At 43.2% G+C, this 23,667-nt stretch overlaps 1 protein-coding gene across 1 annotated transcript; it reads right to left on the bottom strand.

Annotated features, from left to right (window-relative positions):
* Positions 1–255: 255 nt before the first annotated feature.
* LOC128378387 (dynein axonemal assembly factor 5-like) lies at positions 256–23,419 on the bottom strand. The gene is made up of 13 exons (XM_053337889.1): positions 22,891–23,419; positions 22,015–22,199; positions 21,701–21,825; positions 21,380–21,498; positions 19,098–19,330; positions 18,461–18,685; positions 13,905–14,048; positions 12,286–12,454; positions 9,644–9,791; positions 6,456–6,606; positions 4,735–4,891; positions 4,237–4,428; positions 256–1,030 (listed from the first exon to the last, which is right to left on the bottom strand). Exons 1-13 carry the CDS (start codon positions 23,417–23,419, stop codon positions 876–878), a joined length of 2,532 nt encoding a protein of 843 aa, XP_053193864.1. The 3' UTR covers positions 256–875.
* Between the last annotated feature and the right edge of the window lie 248 nt (positions 23,420–23,667).

The following is a 23,667-nucleotide window of genomic DNA, read 5'->3' as shown; positions in this document are numbered from 1 at the left end:
GAGGATGTGAGAGGAGAGGGAGCGTTGCTGCTGTCGTCATTGGTCAGTCAAATTAGACAAAAATATATATTTTTAAAAACACCCGTCCACAACATTTTTAGCATTTCATCACCATTATATTTACCCCATTGATAGGCCTATTAAGCGGCTCGGTGAAAACACGCATGAAACATTTATTTAGGTGGCATTTTGGCTTTTTTTTCAAAATAACCGTAACCATTATTTTTAAACGTGAATCAATAGTTTCACTCCATAAAATATTAAGATATATTTTAATGTGATTTGTGACACATTAATTGTCAGGTTTTCTTTAAACACAAAGCAAACAACTGCACTTTAAAGACAAATATCACATGAGCATCACCTCTCAGGCCCAGCACCATCTGGAGGCTGGGATGCTGATAGAGTGGGTGCAGGAATGATACTGTATCACATCCTGTAGATATGAACAAAGAGATCTCATATGTGTATTAATGAAACATGTAAACACAACCACAGTGAATAATACAAAAAAATAATCTTTGTTTTCATTAAATCCAAACATCAGAACCAAATGAATAAAAAGCAGTGACTGGAGAAACAACTCAACTCAAACAAGTGTAAAGGAGACATTTCAACTTCAAAAACGTATTGAAAAGTTTACTTTAAAAAAAAATGAAAATTCAGTCATCCACTCGCTCACACAAGGACTTTAAAGATTTAAAGTTGACAGCAGGATAATAGCGGAGTTAAACTTCAGTTAAAAATGCTCCATTGTATTATTCAGTGTGCTGTTATAGATTGTTCATCAAAACCATTTTCACAGCAAAAAGAGAGAGTTATTGGATTAAAGGCACAAACATCAGTCTCTGTGTCTGTTTTGAATGTGTGGCTTGTCACTCAGGACAGTCTGCTGAAGTCTCTGTGGGCAGTGAGCTGATGTGTTGCAGCAGCTGGTCGCAGTACAGAGGACTCCGCTGTTTGTCCCTCACTGCCTCCACTTCCGTCTTTAGAAGTGATGGGTGGACCGAGCTACCTTTCTTCAGGATCTCTGGAAACACACAGACAGGGGAGATGATACAGCAATACTCTGAGAACATTAGGTACCAAAAATACATGATGTATGTAAACTTTCTGCATTTACCCTCTGGACATTAAACTGAAGGTGTTGGTGGCCTTGATTGCTTTCTCATATAGTACTGTCTCATACACTGCAGCAGGCTAATTTGATGTTTTATAAAGAGCCACAATCAGTCAGCAGATGGCAGTGATGAACTGTGCAAACCAAAATTGTTCAAGTGCCCTTTCCTTCCACTGGGAGGCAGCAATTCCCTTTCCAAATCTTTTCCTGACATCGTTCCCACACCATCTGCTGGTTTTTTTAGAGGTATATAGAATTACTTTAACTGCTGTCAGTGGGTAAAATGCTTCGAAACCACAATGCAGAAGTGCTGTTCTAGTGTTGACACGCCATCACTCTGGATGAGTTAGCTCATGTAAACTCATCATCTGATACCAGCCTTTGTTCTTCAAGGAGATTGAGGGGATTTTTAGCTTTTGTGTATACTGTACTCAGCTGGGATGGAGATGATGGAGCAGGGGGTGGGAGGGTGGGATTGGGACTTTGAGTTAAAGGAGAACAATGATGACTTGTGAGAAGTGAGTTATACCAGTGGCAAGTGTCTGTGTGTGTGCGTGCATGTGTGTTTGAGCAGGTAGCTGTTGTGCTGCCAGGATGGTGGGATTATTCTGGATGGAGGACTTGGAAGAGCGGGAGAGGGAGGGGGGCGGCGGTGCTGTCCGTCATGCTGTCAGGACATGCTGTAGACATCAAGCCACTTCACAGATATGCGTTTGAAATTCAAGAAGCATAAGAATGGGATCAACTATTAAAGGAACAAAGAGACAGAGATAGAGAGAAAGAAAGAGCGGGGAAGGAAAAAAAAAGCTTCAAAAAGAGCCGTGCATGAGAGTGTGGAATGCTTCCATATTTGCGGCACAGGCGGTTATGGGTGCTGTCAGATACAGGCGATCACTCAGGAAGATGTGAGGTCATCTCATTTCACAAAGAAACTCAGAGCTGTCTGTGTGCTCCTCTCACATGAGTATACTGTACATCATGGGGATCATAGTGTGATAAACAGGGTTTCTGTACATAGCAGACATGCTGAAATACTTCTTAAAGCTAATTTCTCATTAGTGATGCATCACCTTCCCTTTAATTTTTCACAAGTGCACTAGTGAGTATTTACAGCAGCAGGACAGATCACCCCCACTGCAGCGCTGTGCTTCATTCGCGTGTTTTTAAATATTTTATGGACTTCTATGGAGGTCTGCAGCACAACGGAATGAGCAATATAAGGGTAAGGCTACACTGACAACACTTGTTACGGAGTCAATTCAGTACTGGTTTTGGTCTGTTCATGGGATTTGTGGACAATAAGAAAAATATTAAATGTCACCAGACTTGTCCTTGCAGTAGTATCAGTATGGGTGCGTAACTAATTGCCAGAGCATGAGTTAAAGATAAATCATTGTTGCATATCCAGCACAGGTTGAGACAGCAAAGAAATCCTCAATAACTGCTCCTTTCATGTTTAAACTGGAACATACAGTATTACAATATTGATTTTCAAAGAGATTCCTTACACTACGCATTCACAGGCACATCACAAAAGCACTCAGATACCAGAAATACACAAGTATAGTATGTGGGTGAAGGCTGGTTTATAAATTTGATTTGTGTTGTTGTGCCTTCTGTAGTCAAGGTTACAGACTGATTGACTACCAGTGGCAACAACAAAAAATGCTTATTGACCTAAGCAGTCTTAGAGAGCTAGAATTCATGGCATGGAAGCTGTTGCTGCATCTGGTAAGGGTAAGAATGGCTTCTCTACCCCCCCCCCCCCCCCTTTCCCTCCATGTCTAGCCGTATGAAGATTACAGATCCTGTAGCGAGGCCTCTCATCCCTGGCTAAGGCATCAGCGCTCACCTGTATCCTGTCAGAAGTAATGACAGTTAACATCCATGAGAGTGGGAGAGAGTGAAAGTCCAGAGGAGCTGAGCCTCAGTTACAGAGTTCCGGAAAAGCCACTCAGACTTTCCACTGAAACATCAATAAAAACACACCCATGAAGCAACACTGGGTATGAGAGGAGGAAGGCAGACAGACAGATAAAGGATGGAGGGATTACGTGGGATGGGTGTGAGGACAGATGGGGAAAAGGTGGGGGGTGTGCAGCCCCATGTGGTTGCCATTAGGGTAGATCATTCTGAGATGTTCTGAAGTGAGATTCTGGACGGATAGGCAGATATTTGCCATTTGGCCAGTCGACCCCAGGTGTGCTGGCAGGGGGATTGAGGCAGTTACACAGATATTAAGGCACTGTGTCTCTCTCAGGTGGGTGCTTATCTATATCTGGATCTTATGTTTCGCTCCAACTCACATTGGCAGGGGGAATTGCCCAAGCTGCTCTTGGTGATGAATTGTGTGGAAAACAAGGATAATGGGGAGCCTTTTGAAATAAAGAGAGCCTTTTGAAATAAAGGAGAGGGGAATCTGCTGGCAGCAAGCCAGGGCAATAATCGAGTGTTTGATAGAGGACACCCCTAATTCCTCTCATCCATCTGTGGATATCTCAAACACAGCAGGCTGTTCTGCAGATCATCACAGCTAAACTCTGCTTTCATCATCACCTCACACTCCCCATCGTCATCTTTAAAATCTGTATCCCCTGAACACTTTTATCAGATAATCAGGGTTATTAGGCCAATATTGCATGATTATTTTAAGTCATACAGTATATGTATACATAGGAAGATGTTTTATATTATGTATCAAATAATGTTATTATCACAATCCCTCCTATTTCTTATCAGCAGTGGTATCGAGGACTGTCAACATCAAGTTTTAAAAAAACTAAAATGCATTTCAGGCCAACTAGAAAAATGTTCACTAAATTTTGTCAAGAGTTGTGGTTATGATTAATCGTGAGGACCCAAATAGTGATGAAGGAAAAGAAAATATTCCAAATACCTCCCAGACTGTCTCATCCAACTTTAGTATATTCTACACAGTAATTTTGTGTCTATCACTCTAGGATCCAAACAAATTATTTTAAATTGCTTGTTTATCTTGAACAAAGCATTATCAGGGCAGGTGCATATCCTCCTATTAAATCTTTCCCATCAGCTTATTATCAACACTCCATCCTCATATCTGAGTTTGCTGGTTGAAACACCCCACCCAGTCTCACCGAGCACTTGGTCCTGCACCGAACTGTCGGGGTCGTCTAGGTGCAGGAGAAGCTGCTGGAAGAGGAACTGCAGATGAGGGGCACAGAGCTCGGGGTTGTAGTCTTTGGTCAAACTGGACAGCCACAGCCCCAGGGCCTGCAGGGCTACGCTGCGCACCTCCTCGCTGCTATCATCCAGACGCTTAAGCAACTCTGCGGAGGAAAGAAACCAAGACAATACAAAACAGATTCAGATGGATGGAAAAAAAAATCTTCCCAATTTGGCTGATTTTTAGGGCAGTAATTTACCAAAATTGTGACATCTCACAACATTCACATTCAATGACAGCAAACATAAAACCAGGAGAAATGTCTCCCCAATGGCCAATATACTACTATTCTTTGATTGGTTAGATTCAAGAAATGTGATATTCAATTCTAAACAATAAATTGCAAAGTATACATGTCATTTTCTGTGTGGAAAAATATTGTGCATTCATTTTTATGTTTGTCATTTACCAGGGTAGAGCTTATTGAGGGCCTCAGGGTGCAGACTGGATCCTATGAGTAGCAGTATGGCGGACAGAGAGCGACAAGCCAACAGTCTACCCATCTGAGAGTCCTCTTCCAGGGCTGATAACACCTGAGGAGTCAGCTTTTCCTCCATGCAAAGCAGCTGCATACAGAAAAGGCACAAATCAGTTTACTCAGCAATTATTTAGACCATCAATCACAAGCTTAAAGTCTGTGTGCACATGTGACATAATTCAAACTCACTAATGGGGAAACCTTGTCTCTAGTTTACAAAATAAGTCTAAAAGAATTAAGTATGAAGTTCTACATTTCTCATGTAGATTTCTACTGTAAATGCACTCCTCTTTTAGAAGCTGCATAGTGATAGCAACAACACATGCCCAGGATAGCTTTACAACATTTAGAGTGTCCACACTTCCACAAGAATTATTTCTGTAATATTTTGTATGATATGTTTACACAAGTGAAATATCACCTGAACCATGACAGATTCACATTAGCTCTGGATCCGTTAGTACAGACAAATGGGCACAGAGCCCAACATCAGAAGTCCAGTCATGACCAATATTTTCATCACACCAACAGATGAGAAACAGAGGAAATGGACAAACAAGGTGAGGCAGAGTGCCGGGATCCACAGGCCAAGAGGTGATGGCTAAAACCTCTGTCACCCCGTCTGTTTGCTATCGTAACCGTGAAGGAGTGAGGGGAGAGGGAGGGAAGGAGACAGAAAAGACGAGGAAAATTTGGCAGAGAGTGATCCGGCATTACATCAGTGACAATATCAGGGTGCCAAGTGTAACTGGAGCTGCTAATTGTTTTCACAGGGAATGGTGAGGAAACAACGTTCCTGTAAATTTAATTTGAAGATGGAAATACACACATATCCTTATGTTGGCAAACCGTCAAGACATGTTGTTTATCTCAACGGTAACATCATTTCAATCTTCAAGTCTGAGAGTAACACAATCCCGTGTAGTCATCACTTTTTCAGGATTTCTATTCTCATGTTGACGTTTGGCTCCTCTAAGAGAGAAAAAGTTTGATCACACACACACTCACATTGTCCCACCAGCTGTTTGCTTTGCCTTGTAGTTGAAGACGTGTGAATAGAAGAGGTGTGTGTGCCAGTTTCAACTGGTCACTCTACGCACGCAAGGGCAAACACAGCCAGATGTGCGTGTGTGAGCACACATACTGTAACTGGGCACATGCTTCGACAGGCAGGTGCAAGGGCATGTCCTGGTGATAGTTGCTACGTATAACAAGAGGCCAGAATAGTGGAAGCATTGTTCCTCAGGGACAAAGGTATGCGAACCCGCTTGGCCCCATGTACACCTGCTACCTGTTGTGGCCAACTCTTTCAGCCAAGGAGAGAAAGATGGCGGATGATATATTTCCCCCAAATGGCCAAGTGGGACCGTCTATTTTGATGTGAAATGGACAAAACAGAGAATTTGAAGTAAATGTCACTTCCTGGTGGATTAGAAGAATGCACTACCACATCTTTTCCTTTACAGCTGAGTCAATAAAAAGTGTTTCTGCAGATTGGAGATCAGGAGTATTTACTACTGGAAACGATTCATATCTGGTAATTGCTTCCAGTGTTTATGCACCTCTTTTGTGTGCACCTCTGTGTGTCATATGTGCCTGTGTGCAATGAGATGCATTTGTGAATGTCCTCTCTGCAGTGCCGGTGTGTTTACCTGTCCAGATGTGATGCCGCCCCCATGCAGTAGGGCCAGCAGACAGCTGATTGCTGAGGTCCGGACGGCAGCAGCAGTCCGGCCTGCATGCCAGACCAGGTTAGGAAGCAGGATGTCACACAGGAACTTCTCAGACTCATTACGAAAATGCCTGGAAGAAGGGAGAGGGAGAAACATAGACAAACTAGTACAACAGGATCAGAAGTCATTTTTCTTTGATTAGTTTTTGGCAATCATATAGTTTTACAAAAAACGATTTGAGAGTTTTGAAGTCAAGTGAATGATGATGGCTGTTGGGAATGCATTATGACTGTTGAATTCATAAGCCACTGCAACACAATGGCTATACTGGAGTCATTTTCCCACACTCGTCCTAAGACAGGAGCGGGGAGGGGGGAGAGGCAAAAAAGCGAAGAGTGGAACATCTGGGTGTCCTCCTTTCCCTACTCCCTCTCTTTTCCACGCTGGCTTAGTCCCTCTGACATCCTCTCACACACTAGCAGAGTCTGCCCTGTCCTTTACTCCCAACCGACTCCACAAGTTTTGGTAGCTGCACTGGCCTCTGGCTGTTCAGCTGGTGTCACAATAAACTTATCATTTATTTGATAAAGTGCGCTGTAGTGTTTCAGTGCCAGTAGGGGGAGACTGCGTGCCACTAATACAGACAGGACTATAGCTCTGTGGCTTCAACTTGACAGGTGTTGAAAGCTCATCATGAATGACGCCAGATGATGGAAAGACATATTTCCACATTACAGGGATGATTTCCAAAGGAAAGAAGACACACACACTCACACTCACACTCACACACACACACACACACACACACACACACACACACACACACACACACACACACACACACACACGCGGCTTTTACATAGTTGAGCTCTGTTCTCACAAAATAGCTTAGAGTAGAGCTGTAATGATTAGTTAGTTAAACACAGAAGAAATAATTTTTAGTAATTGAATCATCTATGTATATTTTCAAACAAAAATTACATTTTATGGTTCCAGCTGGATATGTTAATAATAATTTTAACTATAGTATAGTAAAGTTTGAACACACCTTCCTATTCACTTGAATGAGAAAGTAAGTCCAAACTTGACTGGCACTGTATATGGGCCATTCCCAGGTCACTCTTACTGTTACTTTCAAATGTTTTTTTCAATAAAGCTGAATGAACAAGGACATGTTAAGTGTTGTTTCTAGAAATGTTTAGGGTCTGCTACAGAATAAGGGGTCACTTATCATACATGGACCACTGTATTTGCTTTACTTTGTCTTTGTTCGTGTTCTCAGCAGTCCCTGTAGTTCCTGACAAAAGGGAATCTGCATTTTGAGTAAGAGGAAGATCTCACCCCAGTACTATATATTTTTCTCATTTTACGACTTTAAAGCTGAAATTAAAACTACAGAAAGATGCCTATTACAGTTCACACATGCATGACTACACACTCTCTTATCTCCATTGCAAGTGGCACATGATCTTAATCTTGGCAAGCCACCTCCAGGGGAGGGGGAAAAAAAGGAAAGGGTATGAACTTTCATTTCTCACACATTACCTTCTACTTAAATTTCACATCCATCTTTTTAATCACATCACACAAATCCACATGAAACCAAGATAGTGTGTGTGTGTGTGTGTGTGTGTGTGTGTGTGGATGAAAGGCACTTATATGTACACAAACTCCTTTCCCTTTCTGCTTGTTCTAAAGCAGAGCTGTCATTATGTCATTTTGGTTGCAGAACAAAGACAAGAGGTTTTCTCTATGACTATCATTGTCTTCTTGATGACATATAGCGTGTGCGTGTGGGCTACAATCTGCTGAGCGAAGATTAGGCCATAAATCATGAATGGAAGGATGAGATGAGTATGAATGGAAATATTATGGCAGACCATGCAGCCCCACATACTGTAAGTTAAGCATTTGTTTGAAACCTTTTGAAGGTGTAACATGATTTCTGTCTCCTGATGGTCCTGTGATTACCGCAGATATAGCTCAGGAATGAGAGAAGCAGTTAGCAGCGCAGGTGGCCGCAATGGGAGCGAGGATGAGACACAGACTCCTTTTGTCTAATATGCACATTTATGGATAAAATAATCTGATGAAAGTTGAAAGCAAAGTTCCAATTTCCACAATTTTGGCAAAGATGGCAGAATGTTTTGGCTTAAGAACACTTCCTGTTGTTTATGTGACATATTTCACTGACAATGATATTATTTAGTCTTGTATTCTTTACACTGTTGCCAGTTTCATGTCAAAGGCACTTTCAACATTGCGCCACACAAAGATCCAAAGATCACCAATCTATCCCTTGTATTAAAGTTAGTGACACGCTGCACAGATGTCTCCAAGACAACCCCATGGACAAGTTTTGTTTTTCTGATGGACAGGAGCAGCTGCGGTGATTGCTGGCACCCTCCGAGGGCCTCAGGCTTAATGCATTCCCTCAGATTAGAGCTCTGAGCCTGGGCTGAAGGCTGCACAGCTGAGAGCTCGGAGGGGACCCTTGAGGGCAACACAGAGCCGCAAACAGGAAGACCCCACAAACAGGAGATCTTCTCTGGATGTCAGACATCTCTGCTATCCCAAACACAAATCTTCCCTCCTTCATCAGTCAATAACCATTGAGGTGTTGGTAAATTACTCATGAGAGATTCAAACAGCATGTGCCTTCCTCTTCAGGCATGCTGCGAAGTAATTAACTTATCTGAGTTGGTATATATCTGATACTTCCTAAGAGGCTGTTCTAACTTAAATAGGACTCTACAATATGATCTTATGTGAATCAACTGCAGGTCCTAAAAAAAGATGATGGGGTTATAATGACTTCATGGAAATATATGATTGTGTTTTTGTGTGTGTCTTTCTAATTATGGTGGAGCCAGGTGGTAATTTGCTTAATGTGAGGTAAAGCCTAAAAATATGAGCTGTGCTAATAAAGATGAGCTGGGTAAGTCAGACTAGACTTACCCAAACAACTGGCTGAGTTCAAAACCCAATGTGAAATCATGAAATGAAGAAATTTTGGACAATTAACCTGCAATTCTGCGGTTGTGTGTATCTTTGTTAAGTGAAAAACATACAAGAACTTATCTTAAACCAACTACATTATAGATACCCTTGCTCACTGTGTGTGTGTGTGTGTATTTATATGTGGAAGTGTATAGTGTCCCTCTCACCCCTGGGAATCCAGTGTGTTGCCTGCATCCAACAGCAACTTGGCCAGCATTGTGAAGATTGTCATCCTCATCTCTGGGTCTCTGTCTGGTTGGAGGCAGCCATGGAGAAGAGGCATTAACTGGCTCACAAATTCCCCAATCACTGGGCCTGTAACAAACACACACGCCTGTATTACGACTTATGCTTTTCCCAGTAACACAGAGCAGCCTGCATGAGACAAACAAAACAGAGGTCCACCCATAAAGAACTGAAAAATCAGGATACCTTTAAATGTATTCTGCCATTAAAATATTAATCTGAAATACTCCAGTATTCTCCTTTCAGAGAAAATACTTTTATTTGTGCATTTTCTTAATTCCCCTCTTTGTCTGGATCAAATATGTCATGACAAACAAGAGAAGGCCTGCACACACTGACCAGAGGCCTTGTGTCATTAAGTGATCAATGGACTAGTGAGACAGAGCTCCGAGGAAATGACGCATAAAAAAGGTCTTTGTGTGACCAAGTGTTTCTATACAAGTGTCTATTTCAGGAAAGTGAAAATCTTACAGTACAAATACTCCCAGTTGCACTCATCGCCCACACACACACCCAACAGTCTCACTGCATGTTTGCAGAGCTATATTTAGTGATACGTGTGTGTCATGGCTGATAAGTGACCGTGCCCTGTTTGGACTCAATTGTACAGACGTGAGAGGAGACAGAGGAAATCCTGAGGCTGCCCGAGGGTGGCGGCCAAAGCCATAAAGAGATATGGGGAAATGGAGAGAGAGAGAGAGAGAAAGGGAACCCTGCTTTAACCAGCAGGAATGTGTGAATCACAGGGTGTGTCATTCAACCAGGGAAGTCTGCAGGTCACCACACACCGACTACAGACATGACAAAGCAGCGTTTCTGTGTGTGCTAGACACACGCAGACAAACACGCTTCTCATAAATGCTTAGAGAGAATGTCAACATGTATCCTGTCCCTGAGCAATGCACTATACCCCTGCTCCATCTCCAGGATCTCACAGCAGCTGAAGAACAAAAGACTCCGAGTAGGAAATGAGAGGGCAATAATTATTCCCGTCTGCAATAAACACAGATGAAGTGTGTGAAGAGCTGATGAGCAAGCAAAATGGACAATTCTCAGTTGTCACATTAACTACCGTCAATTGTTCAGCAGAGGGCTGATTTCCCTGAATCATGTGCACATCAAACACAGCGGCCACACACACTCTGTTCGGCTGGGTCTTTATAATAGACCAAAGACCCCATCTGCAAGAACGAAACTTAGGGTGGCTTAGGGCAGCATTCAACATGCATAAATAAAACACACACACACACTGAGCTTCAAAGTGGCCTTGATCCCGGGGAAGGTCAAGAGCAGGCGGCTGTGGGGCTGTTTGATGTGGTGACCTGCATGAGGATCACTGAGTGGACTGGTCAGTTAGTCGTGGGAGTGTGTGGATGTGTGTGTGTGTGTGTGTGGGGATTAGAGAGGGACCCGGCTGCCCAGTCAATTAGAAAGAGAGGGAAGGGAGGGAGAAAGAGATGAAGATGAAAGTGTGGCACATGGAGGTGCTGATGATGGAGGATTATTTGGTATAGAGGGGAGGTAAAGAGAAGTCTCAGCACGGAGGACAGGGTCACAGCTTTTTAACCCCCTGCATCCCACACACCCGCACACACCCACACACACTAACTCCATTAGACAAAGCTGAGACACACTGCCTGACAAACGGAAGGAAAGACAGGGATTTTTAAAAAGTCAGAAAGCCAACTGGTGCTAATGACAGCACTGTTTGTGTTTGTGTGTGTGTGCTTGTGTGAGTGTGTGAGTGTGTGAGTGTGTGTGTGTGTGTGTGCGTGTGAGTCTATCTTTGGCCATGTGCCTCTGAAGAAAAAAATAAAAAGGAGATTTTTGCGTTTTATTGATAGACATCCATCTTGGAAACCATCAAAGAAACAATGTAACATCCACTGGGGAATCAAGGAATATATATCACATAGATTTTAACATTAAACAATGGGTCATTTGCCAGTCCTCACATCTGTCAAGTGGTGTCGACACTTCTCTCTCTCTGGCCAGCATTGACACATGCATTGACGCAAGATTTGTCAGGAAAAAAGTGGGACAATATGAAAACATGGATGTAGAGGGTTTGAAGGAAAAAGGATGTGCCCAGTAGGCTATGTTTTGCTGCTTTTGTGAATGCCTACGCAAGAAAATGCTCCTCCCTGACCCTTTAAAAACTCCTCATGGAAGAGAGTCTGTACTACTGCTTTGACAGCTGCTGGTCTTGATGTGCTGCCTCGATGATGGATCATGTGTGAACAGGACAAACAGCTTGATGCTTAAAATGTGATGTAACGAGTTGTGTTTGAACAAGTCCAGGAAGGAATGGCTTCACAAACCACACCGTGAAGTAATGTTTAATAAAACATTAGATAGATTATATAGTCTCACCAACACGCTGGGGTGAAATGGAGCCAAAGACTGTGTTCAGATGAATGAATGAGTGATTTTCTCATCATTACCGGATCATTTGACAAGCCAGTTTGTCAGTGTATTTCTTTGATTATTATTCTGTTTCTTTACGTGCAAACTTTAGCACCTGTTGGCGATGTCTTGTGCACATTCAGGCTTCACTTCTCACCTGATTGGATGACTATGATATGCAGTTGGAGTCTTTGTGGGGAGTAACTGGACCAGGTGCTGACAGATGCAGACAGCCAGTCCAACAGCTGGCCCATATGTTGTCTATAGAGCTCCATCACTGCGTCCAGACCCTGCACCTTACTCAAGCACCGTACACACTCCAGGGCCTGAGGGAGAGAAGAAGACATGGAAGAACAGGAGGAAAACAAAATTATGTCAGCACATTTTTAAGCTGACATTTTTTTTAACATGAAACATACAGAATATGTTTCAAAAAGTAGAAAAAAAGAAAGAAAGTGAGATAAGATCAGGTGGGAGAAAAGCTAAATGAGTCGATGAGAGAAAGCGATAAAACTGTATTGTGTTCAAGTTCAGTCAAATACAGCTGTTTTCTTGTAATTTCAGGAATTCTTCAAGTCATGCTCACATGGGAGGCACAAAACCATCATGTGAAACCATGGGAAGAACAACACAGTAGACATGACAAAGTCTTAACACATAAAACCACTTAGTAACAAAAACCCCGACAGATACACAGGATGTCACAAAGGCACAGGAACGACACAGACACAGACACACAGACACACACAGACACAGACACACACACACACCAATGAAGCTGAGCAGAGAGGAAAGGCCAGGAATGAGAGATAGGAGAGTAAATAATTAGCTGACTCTTCAGGGCAGGGGAACTGACCTTTAGGGCATTTCATAGCTCTCTTCATAGTCCCTCAGGGATGGACAGGGACAGAGACAATGTCTGAGTCACATATTGGCCCCTTCAGAGGAGTGCTAGACAACCCTGAGCTGTCCACTGATGGGAAAGACGTGCCCCCTTTTCTGGGAAAACAAGTTCTGCTTTTCCTCTGGGTCCCAGAATGCCCAAGGCCATTCTCACCCTCCCTCTCTTTTCTTAATCCATTCCACCCTCGCTGTTTCAGTCTCATCGTTAACACTGCTCTCTTTCTAAAAATACACGTGGTGTCTGGTAAGCATTGGTGCCAAACACTCAAACGGCGACGAGTAGTTAGGCAACACACTGGCCTCTGATATGGTTGGCTTCATTTAATTTCATCATAGTTCCTGTCTGTGCCTTTGCATTTTGAGACTGACCGCAACATAAAATTTTGGTACTTGTGACCTTAAGAGGCATCATTGGGCCACAAATGGAGCTTGGCTGATGACACACACCTGCTAAGAAACACAGCTCATCACAAGTCATATGTTTTTTTTTCTATTTCTGTCTTTGTCTCTTTCTCTGCCTTTCACCCGCCTCCTTTAACCCAGGACTAGATGTAAAGTTCCACTCCAAAGGTGCAATTTCAGCTCCACTGGCGAAGTGGGTAATTATACCGTTGGCCATGCCCATTTTGAACCTTTACAAATGCTCACATTCCTCAAATATCTCTCTGCTTCATAAAACCTGCTTACCTTTCTAATAAAAAAAAATAGGATGGAAAAAGAAAATTGAAAGGTGGAAAACGGTAAAAAAAAAAAAAAGGAGGGCCATGTTGGAACGTAAGTGAACACAGAACAAATTCATGCGGAACAAATTGACAGCAGAGTCGCAGGAGAGGACGTATCTGAAGATTGTTTCTTCAAGTTGTATTTTCTCACCTTTTCACTCAACTGTGGCTCAGTGGAGAGACTCTGGACACTGACCAGCACCTGCAGCAGCTGCAGGCTGACTGAGCCACAGTCTGACTCACACTGACACAGCAGCACATCCACACAGGCCAAAAGCTGCTCCAAGTACATAACCTGGAAAAAGGAGAGATAGGAGAATGGAAAAAGAAGGAAAAGCACAGTGAGATTTCTCTGGATTTCAGATGTCATTATGTAAGAGGGAACCCCATTACACTCCAGTCCCCACAATCTTCTTTTTCTGCCTTGATTCCATTTCTTCTCCTCTTTCGCTTCTACATGAAACTAAGTCTAACTAAGTGGTAGTGCTGCTTTTTAACCAAATATCTCCCTCCCCATCACTGAAAGTAATTTTTCTATTCTCCAGAAAAAATAACTGAGTGACCGACAAGATAAAGTAACCCAGAGTGAGAACTTTCTTTCCATCTCCAAGCACAAGTGTGTGTTAGATTGCTGTCACTTGTCAGCCAGTGTTGTGGTGAGCTCATGTTTAGACAAAGACCTGCGGCTCAGGCTAATTTCCATGCCATCACTGGGATCACGGCCTCTTTTCCTGTTTTCTACCAGTCTGTCATTAGGGTGAGATGGAGAATGAGGGGGGGGGTGATTGTATTTATGTGTGTATGAGTGAGTAAGAGAGAGAGAGTGTGTTGAAGAGGTACAGTGCCCTCCAGGTGTTTGCTTTGGTTTTGTGATGAGGAGTTGGGTGGTGGAACATACACCCATACCTCACATGCTCTTTGAACTTGACTGGCAATTACAAGAAGCATCACTAGGAGGCGCACAATCTTTTCACAAATGTAAGTGGCTATTGTACAGCAGAGCTTGGCATTAGTCTGGAAGGAAAACATGTGCTTGAGCCAAGTAAAGATGCTCAGAGCGTTAACAAAGCCAGAAATTGTGATGAAAAAGGGCAGGGAAGGGAATTCCAATCTGCAAGAAACATGAGCAAATGTTTTTTTTAGCAACAGAGTGTTGGCGGTGGAGGTGAGTGTGGGGCATTCATTTGCACACAGTAGAGAGAAAAAAAGCTTGTTATATGTATCTTGAGTCGAGGGTGTTAAGTTAAGTGTGTAAACATATTTTCCTGAGGCAGTCTGAGGCTAAACTAAATTTCCATGCAGCCCTGAACATTGCTCTCATTTCTTCACCCCACTAGATTCAAAAGACTAATAACGGCTCACACACTGCACTGTGCACTCTTGTGTTGAATTCATTGATGGGGGAATTCCCTGTCTGCGACATGGCCATTCACTGGCACATAAATACAGCAAGAGCTCTGGGGAGGCAGTTGTGGAAATAATCTGACAAATCGTGCCAGACACACATATTAAGCCTACGCACATACAGACACACATATTATACAAGCACAGAAAACAACCATTAGGGCTGGCCAAGAGAGGGAGAGAGAGAGAGGGAGAGAGGGAGAGAGAGAGAGAGAGAGAGAGAGAGAGAGAGAGAGAGAGAGAGAGAGAGAGAGAGAGAGAGAGAGAGAGAGAGAGAGAGAGAGAGAGAGAGAGAGAGAGAGCGAGCGGAAAAAGTGTTGCGGTGTAATGACTAGGTGGACACCTGGAGTCAGGCGAGTTACACCTGGTTTCATTGGCCTAGGCACGCTCCGGGGGCCTCGTTACACAGTGGGTGCGCATCTGTCCACCACTGGATACATCAATTACAAACACACACACAAGTGATGGATTCCTATCCAGTGGGGAGCCCAGCCCCCCAAAGCTACTGATGTTGCTACGGCAACAGGAAAACAAACACTGGCGTTGCATGGGACCCTTTGCAGTCAGGTAAAGTTTGCTATGCTGCCTTTCTTCTCCTCTCCTCATCGGTCGTTCAGTGGAGGAGTGAGCAGTGTGCAGCTGTCATTATGACAAAGGGCAGGCTCGCAGGCATGCAGAAGAGACGATGATGTATGCATGTATGTGTGGATATTCAGCAGAATAATGGCTTGTTGTGATATTATGATGTTCGTCCATGCACGGCAAAGATGAAACAACACAGAGCCTTCTTTTCTCACCGCTCTCCTGCTGATCTGTTCCTCCGGGAACTTCTTACAGTGTGTCAACAAAAGCGCATGTTCACTGTTAACAAGCTTGGCTGTAAATATGCCTGCTAATTCAGATTCTAAGTCAGATTCCCTCTATATAAAACTTTTTTCACCTCTCTACTTAATACGATTTTTACCAATTTTCTCCAGCCCTGCAGATATTGTTATGCTGTCATCCCCATGGCAACCCACAACAAAGCGACACTCAGCTGTGCAAAGTGCATCTGTGTGATGGTGGTTTGTTAATCCTCTGTGGAATACCCCTTTAAAAGCAAACTCGTATATGAATCATAAGAAAACATCCCATACATACTGAACAGGCTACCTCAGATCACGGTGGCTTCTCTAACCACTGGCTCTCCTTTCATTTTCCCTCAGTCCCTCGACACCATCTTCAATTTATGACCAGTGTTTTTTATATTTTGCCGAGCATCTGCCATTTATTTTTGTAAGCTGTCTTTTCCCCCACTAAAATAAAGAAAAGAAAACAGGGACTTGAAAGAGTCGGCGAGGTTGAGTCGTGCAGAAGCATCATATATCAGCTGCCAAATCTTCAGCTTGTTCCCTCAACTCCCCACAGAGCCTTGCAGTTTCCTCTGCCACTGTTCACTTTGAAGATTATTTATATTTTATTTCTTAACAGGCTTTATTTTGTCCAAGTTAAACTTAGCTTTTTCTGCCACTGGTTCAAGTGGCACGTAATTCTCTCAAGTCGGATTCCAAATATATATATATTTGTAAAAAAAAAAAGTAAAATCTTTGTTTTCTGCAGGTAGCAGCTGCATTAAGCATTATAAAATACATATAAGTCAGACATATATGAGGGATCTGAGGGCTAACAGCGCTTAAGACTGAGGATCTGTGCAGCAAGTACATGTGTTTTATTCTAGGTCAGCTTTTCTGCAGAGTGTACGAGGGAGAGCTGGATGCAGGTGCTCCTGTCTCCAGTTGTGTTATTTACAGCTACAGAGGGATCTGAGGGATCCTGCTCACCGCTATGAACTCAGGCTGTTGTTGAATGTTGCAGGTGCTTTGTCTGGATGAGCTCTTGAATCATAGCGCTGTATGCTTTGCCTTCAGACACACACACACAGACAGAGTGACAGAGGAAGATAGATGGAGAAACAGACAGAGAGGAAGCAGAGGTCTGCCTCCATCTGTGTGACAATGTGTGACCGTCTCGTCCTGTTAGTTCTCTCTCTGGCTGACCTCGTCGGGCAGCAACGAGGGAGGACAGAAGGAGGTCAGCTTCTCTCCCCCATTTATCACTGGCCTTGACCAGGCAGGCTTTGAAATTCAGGGATTCTTTTGATGGCTTAGCAGTGTGAGAGAGAAGGGGAGAATGAAGGTGACTGAACCGCAGTCCGGTGCCGAGACCATACACAGGGCTATAAAAAAAAACACAAAGACTATGCGCTGCCTTGTCTGCTCAGAGGGGTCGGCGCAGCCATGCAGGGGTCACGAGAAATTAGTGGATTTTTGTTATTATTAACCCAGGGAGGAAATTCTTGCAGGCCTCACTGGGAGCGGGGTGGGGTCATGGGTATAGGTGAGTCAGTGGTGTGGTAGGATCAGAAAATAACCCTCTGCCAAGCAACTGTTATTTTGATTCTGAAAGGGAAACATATTTGGTGCAAGCGGAAAGGAAGTGGGGAAGAGTCTGCTCTGGACTTGATGAGATTTTTCCACTGGTGGACTGTTATTTTCAGAGCAGGCATTTTTAATAATTTTTTTTTCTATTAAATAAAAAAAAAAAGAAGAAGAAAAAAACGAAACATTGTGGGAGCACATTTCACAGTTGCGTGTGAGCAGAGACGTTATGATCATAGACTTGAAATGTAAGATTTGAAAAACACCATGTGGCCGGACTGTCACTTTAGTGGGGTCGGCATTTTGCAGGATTACTCAACAGCGAACCCACTGAACTCACTATGTACAGTGGTGCTATTGAAAAGAGGCTCTTCAACGAAAGCCCTTTTAAGAGATGTGGCATCTTATCACGAAACCCATTTCCATAAGGGACAAATTAGGCAAGAAATATAGAGTACGACTGCTGCACTGTCACTGCCAAAAATAAGAGTGCTAAGGTACACACACAGAGAGTAGAAAATGACCTTCTATGACACTGCCAAGATCACCTAACAAGACTGGAATTGAAACAGCTGGTGCACACAGATCAGGGGAGGGAGAATCGAGGCATGGCAACCTTTGAGGGCAGAAAGACCTGGCAAAGCTGTCATCAAAACAAGTTTGACGTTAATGTTTTAATATTTCAAAACAGCAATGCTTCTTCTTTCTCCTTCAACATTAACTTCTACTGACGTGTCTCTACACTATTGGAGCTAATCAGTTACCAACAATAGAAGAAAGTGGTTGTTCTGGGTGTGAATGAGGTATGTGACGTTACTGGCAAAGAACAGTCATTCTCAGGTGAATAAGTTTAAAAAAAGCCAAATTCAGGCTTCCCTCTGCTGACCTGTTGATATTCCTGGCAAACGTCAGGCTGGGCCAGTGTGTCGGCGATCTGCTGGAGATGTGGTTTAAGGAGAGGTTTGGAGCAGCCTCCCAGCACCGCAGCCAGCACCATGAGGGGGGCCCAGGGGAAGGCGGAAGAGGATGGGGTTGTCACATGATCCAGCAGCAGCTTGAGGATGACCGCAGGAGAGACAAAGGTCCCCAACAGTTTAGCAGCTGACAGGCACTAGTTGTGGGTACAAAGAGATAGAGAGGAGAGTGAGGAGAGACACAGAGGCATGGGGGAGTGTGACGGAGAAGAGCAAGAGGAAGTCCTTTTTAATATGCCACACATCAAAGATTCGCAGAATCCTCCGATGTTAACAGGTGCATCCCAAGTCCTTGAGCCCCGCTTGGCTCAGTCTAAATGAGGACAGAGGATAGACTCACATGTCACTAGAAGTGCTGACTCAAAGCTCAACAGATGTGTCCTGAAATAATTCAGTCTGGTGATAACTGAAATATAACACAGTTCTACTGTGTCTCAGCAGAGGTGCAGAACTACTAAATGCCACATCTGATCCAAAAGAGGAAATACAGTATGAGTGTATGAGTGTATAATATTTTGCTAATCTGATGACAAGCTGTCTGGGACTCACATTGCTGACCACGTCCTTCTCTGAGTCAGTACAGGCGTGGTAGAGAGTGGCCAGGAGAGGCTGGAGGTGCTGGGTGCTATGGTCCTCTGCATGGAGCAGCAGCACAGAGAGAAGCTGGGATGTCCTGACCCGTGTAGGAACCAGCCAGTCGGTCACGTCGTGGGTGATGGCAGGCACCAACCTGCCAAGGTTCCTCACCACCAACTCTCTGCAGCCAAGTCCTGGACGCTCCACTGGAGGAGAAAATGAAGAGCATTTGTCTTTGCACATTGTCTCTGCTATGAGATATCAGTCTGTGATTTTAGTTTTAGTTTGCACAAATAAAAGACAAAATGCATTAAAAGTGTAACAAAGAGTGTACTGTTGAGATTTAAAAAACACAAAAGCATATTTAACCCCCAACATTAAAAAAAAAACAAAAACTGAAGGTGCACAAGTTGTCATTTTGTTTCACTTGCTGGAAGAACTCACTTTTTCCCAGCCTGCCCTTTTCTACTTTGCCTTAACTATGTGAACTACTTAATTTCTCCCAGAATTACACCAGGAAATGGGCATATAAATATAACTAATAAGCACTTAGCACACAGTTTATGAACGCTGGTGATTCAAACTGCAACATACTGTCTGGCTGCATTACATGTCTATTTAAGCAGATTTTGGGACATCTGATCATCTATTTTATATAAACTTTTTTTTTTAAATATGTACTGTAGGGAAGAAACTGACTTAGAAATAGCATATAGGGAACAATAAATATTACAGATTCACAGGTTTTTAAACGTCTGCGGACAGGGCTCTTAATCTTCTACCTATAACTTTTTACGATTGAGATTTCCCCACAAGGGACTTGTCAGAGCAAGTGAAACACATTCTCAAATGGCCTTGTACAGTTCCAATCCTGCATCCCTCTCTTCCCCCCTCCCCCATATCTCCCTGTCCCCTCCTTTATTCATTTTCTCCTATTCCTACACTAATGAGAGAGGAAGGGAGGACTAAAAGGAAGACAGGGATAGATAAATCAGAGAAACACACCAGGACAAGACAGAACAAGTCTTTTTCTGGTCGTCTCTCAGTGTCTGACAGTGACCTCTTCACACAGGGAGGCCCGGCAGATTTATGATGGCAAGAAAGAGAAAAGACAAAGAGAGAGAGAACCTCTTCCTTTCGTTTACTTTCCTGTCCCCAGGCAGAGCCCGTATTTATCTGTATTGTCACATGTGTAGTTGAGGGACATGTATATGACCTTTAACCATAATGCTTAAGCTTGATACTGTACGTCTGACACAAACACACACACACACACACACACACACACACACAGGTTTAGCTTGGCTTTACAGGCAAGAAGTGGTGACCATGTTGTCAGGTTCACACTCATTCTAAGCCCCAGGGCTGACACTTATCTTTCCAAGCTAGTGCCTGCACTGAAAACTAGTCATACCTGTGTTTTTTTAAACTGCATGTCATAATAATGGACCAAATTTGACAGAAATGTTTTAATGCATGTGGAAGGACCAGTGAGGCCAAATTAGCTCTGTCGTGACCATGAAATTCATTCACACCTAAGATTTCACCCAAAAGTGTATTGAGATAACATTATTGGATTTAAGGTGGTGTGAGTTTATAGCCTGGGCTTCAGCTGGATCCGGAAGATTTTCCTGCTCTGTTTATCTCATCAGGAAAACATCAGTTCAGTCTAGACTAGAGAGTCTGGTCCTTCCATCGCCCAGGTCCAACATGCAATAAGTGTTTTCCTCATTGCTGTGTTGACAAATGGAAGAGCTTCAGATTGTAAGAGTTGAAGCATCTCTAACAAGGGAACACCCCACTCTGCATTACATTTTTCTGAGCCACAAACAGCCATGCCTTTTGCCTATGTTTCCTAAAACATGCACCAAATGTCCTTCTTTTTTAACTTATGGACCTTATAATGGGCAAGTAATGCTCATATTAAATGCTGCATGTGGAATGATAACAAGACGGCAACGCTGTCTGATCGCGTGCCTCTCCACACACACATGGAGTAGAGATTGATCGCACTGATGTCAGCAACTCTTGCTGCAGATAACCTAAATAACCAAAGAGGATAAAACCTCACTAAACATGTTTACATCACATAAAACAACTCTTAAAGCTGATATACTGTGGAGGTGTAGACTAATGTAGCTCAAGGACAGTCTAAATAAGAGAGCCATTGTCATGTTCCTATGGAGTCTATCCAGCCATCAAATTATTGTTGCCAATATGGTAGAGAGCAGGAGGAAGCTGCTGCTGTGCCTGACCTGCTGGTGGGTAGAGGGGTGGTGCAGTCAGGAGAAAGTCCATCTTGTCCTTGATGTCATCCTCATTCTCCTTCTCCCACTGGGCGCCTACCTGCCTCCATAAATCAACTGCTAGAAGTCTGCAGGAGAAACAGCAGTCATTCTCTCAATCAACATTGTCACGGTCACCTTATTCCATGTGGTGTAGATATTTAGATAAGGCTCTACATCAAACTGAGATCTGGATTGTATAATATAATATAAAGATATTATATCATTTAATACATAATATATAGTACATGAGGTACACCACATTGTGAACCAAAGGGGAAACTATTTTACCTTATTTCAGGAATCTCATCATTAATGTTGCTCAGCAGGAGTGGGATGAGTTTGTGGAAATAAGAGTATCTATCTCGCATGTGTAGCAGCCAATCACCAACAACTACAGTCACAGCTTTTCTCACCTGGACCAAAAGAGAGACACAGAGGTATTTCACAGAGAAGGTTAAGTATTTCACATCATTTACACTCATATAACAGACCTTCAATTTGGAGAAAAGTGCAAGCTCTGCTAGAAGTGAATAACTTCATAAGCAGCAATGTCACGACACACAGTGGGAGGTGCACTAGTGGCGTATTTGCTGTGACTGAACCTGTGGTGAGTCATCAAACAGTCTCTGTGCCAGGTGAGAGATGACGTCATCCACATTTTTGCCACTGCTTTGCTGAATGACCGCCCCGGTGGCCTCGATGACAGACACTCGTACCCGGGAGTGCTGATGTGCAATCGTCTGCATGAGAGGTGTGACCAGACTCTCAGCCTGCATGTGAAAGTGCTCTGAAGAGATAAAAAATCAGTTTAAGTTACTGTAAAGGTGAGTGGTAATTAGAAAATAGATACATCCTGGGGTTTTGGCTACTGCAATGTCATGATATAACTTTTAAAAGGCTTAATTACACATTTAAGCTGACTGTTGAAAGTGAGTGAAATGAAAAGTCAGTGCTTTTCAAATCAGCATCCAACAAATACTGGGGTGACTGTAAATCATTAGTGCTGAGATGATAAATCAATTAGTCAACTAACAGAAAATCAATTGTCACTAGTGGTTAAGACCAGCTTTGGGCATCTAAACATGAATAAGACAAGACAAGGGTTCAGAAACTAGTGGCCTTTACATGACTCATATAATCATTTTCAACTGGTGATATTTGGTCTCAAGTCGATTGTTGCTTTGTTTTAAGGGTAACACGAGCCCAAAGAGTTAAAAGCTAAACTTATATTTTGGTGGGCTTAATGGGTACACTTATCCTAACAGTTGAAAACATTCCTTAGACAATTAGAAAAGTAATAAAAAAGTAATCAAATGTAATGAGTTACGTTACTTTGATTAAGTAATTGAAATAGTTACATTACTTCTGTAGTATCTGTAACCCTATTGTAACTTTCCCAACCCTGCGTGTAGCTGTCTGCTTGCCTGGGAACCATGGCAACAAAGTTTATCAACAGCAACATAAACCCTTTCACCAACCTGGCAAACACTTGGCAAAGATTACGATACATTTGCAACTTTCTCTTTTGACGTCTGGGAAGGGGTCGACGATGGTTCTCTGCAGTATATTGAACATTTCAGACAGATAGGGTGCTAACTGCGTCCCGCACACCTCCACCGTCAGAGTCAACATCTCCATGGCGGACAGCCGGAGCTCCTCCGACGGCTCGTGGATCTCTTTCTCCCCAAGCCGCTGAGCCAGGCAGGGCATGAGGTAAGGCAGCGACTCCTCCGGTTTAGGGACACAGCGAATAAACTCTGTTATCGTCGTTATTGCTGTTTCTCTGCATCTTTCCATCGGATCTGACAGACACTTGAGGAGAGGTTTGAGGAGGGCAGAGAAAACCTCCTGTTGGACGGCTCCGGAGAGCTTTTTATCAACAGTCTCCCTCTTGATCAACTCAAGAGCCCTCTTTCTTGTCGCCTTGTTGTCTTCGTTCAGACAGTTTAAATGTCTGGCGAGTCCTCTCAAAACTTCCGAAGCAGCATGCTCATCTCCAGCCGCCATCGCTGCCATCTTGGCTGTCGTTATGGCAACCGGTAGCTGCACGACAAACAAACGGCTGCTTTACGATAGCTTCTTATTCAAAATTTAAAAACTTTATTCAAGATCACAATTCTTCCTGTACATCGCTCTCTTCCCTCCAGCATAATCTGAAGCAAAGCAAGACATGTTAATCAAATCTTCTTGTTATTTGGCTATATCGCGATCATATGGCCAAATACTCTATCTATCTAAATAATATGATTAAAATG

Source organism: Scomber japonicus, chromosome 18 (genome assembly GCF_027409825.1).
Source record: "Scomber japonicus isolate fScoJap1 chromosome 18, fScoJap1.pri, whole genome shotgun sequence".
NCBI classification, from domain to species: Eukaryota; Metazoa; Chordata; class Actinopteri; order Scombriformes; family Scombridae; genus Scomber; species Scomber japonicus.
This window is presented reverse-complemented; position numbering and strand designations above follow the sequence as displayed.

Coding starts and splice junctions, on each gene's coding strand:
- LOC128378387 (XM_053337889.1), bottom strand. CDS start 23,419: ATGGCGGCTGGAGATGAGCATGCTGCTTCGGAAGTTTTGAGAGGACTC. Junction 4,892..6,455: donor GCGGCATCACATCTGGACAG/GTAAACACACCG, acceptor TTCTGTATGCAG/CTGCTTTGCATGGAGGAAAA. Junction 4,429..4,734: donor CCTCAATAAGCTCTACCCTG/GTAAATGACAAA, acceptor TTTCCTCCGCAG/AGTTGCTTAAGCGTCTGGAT.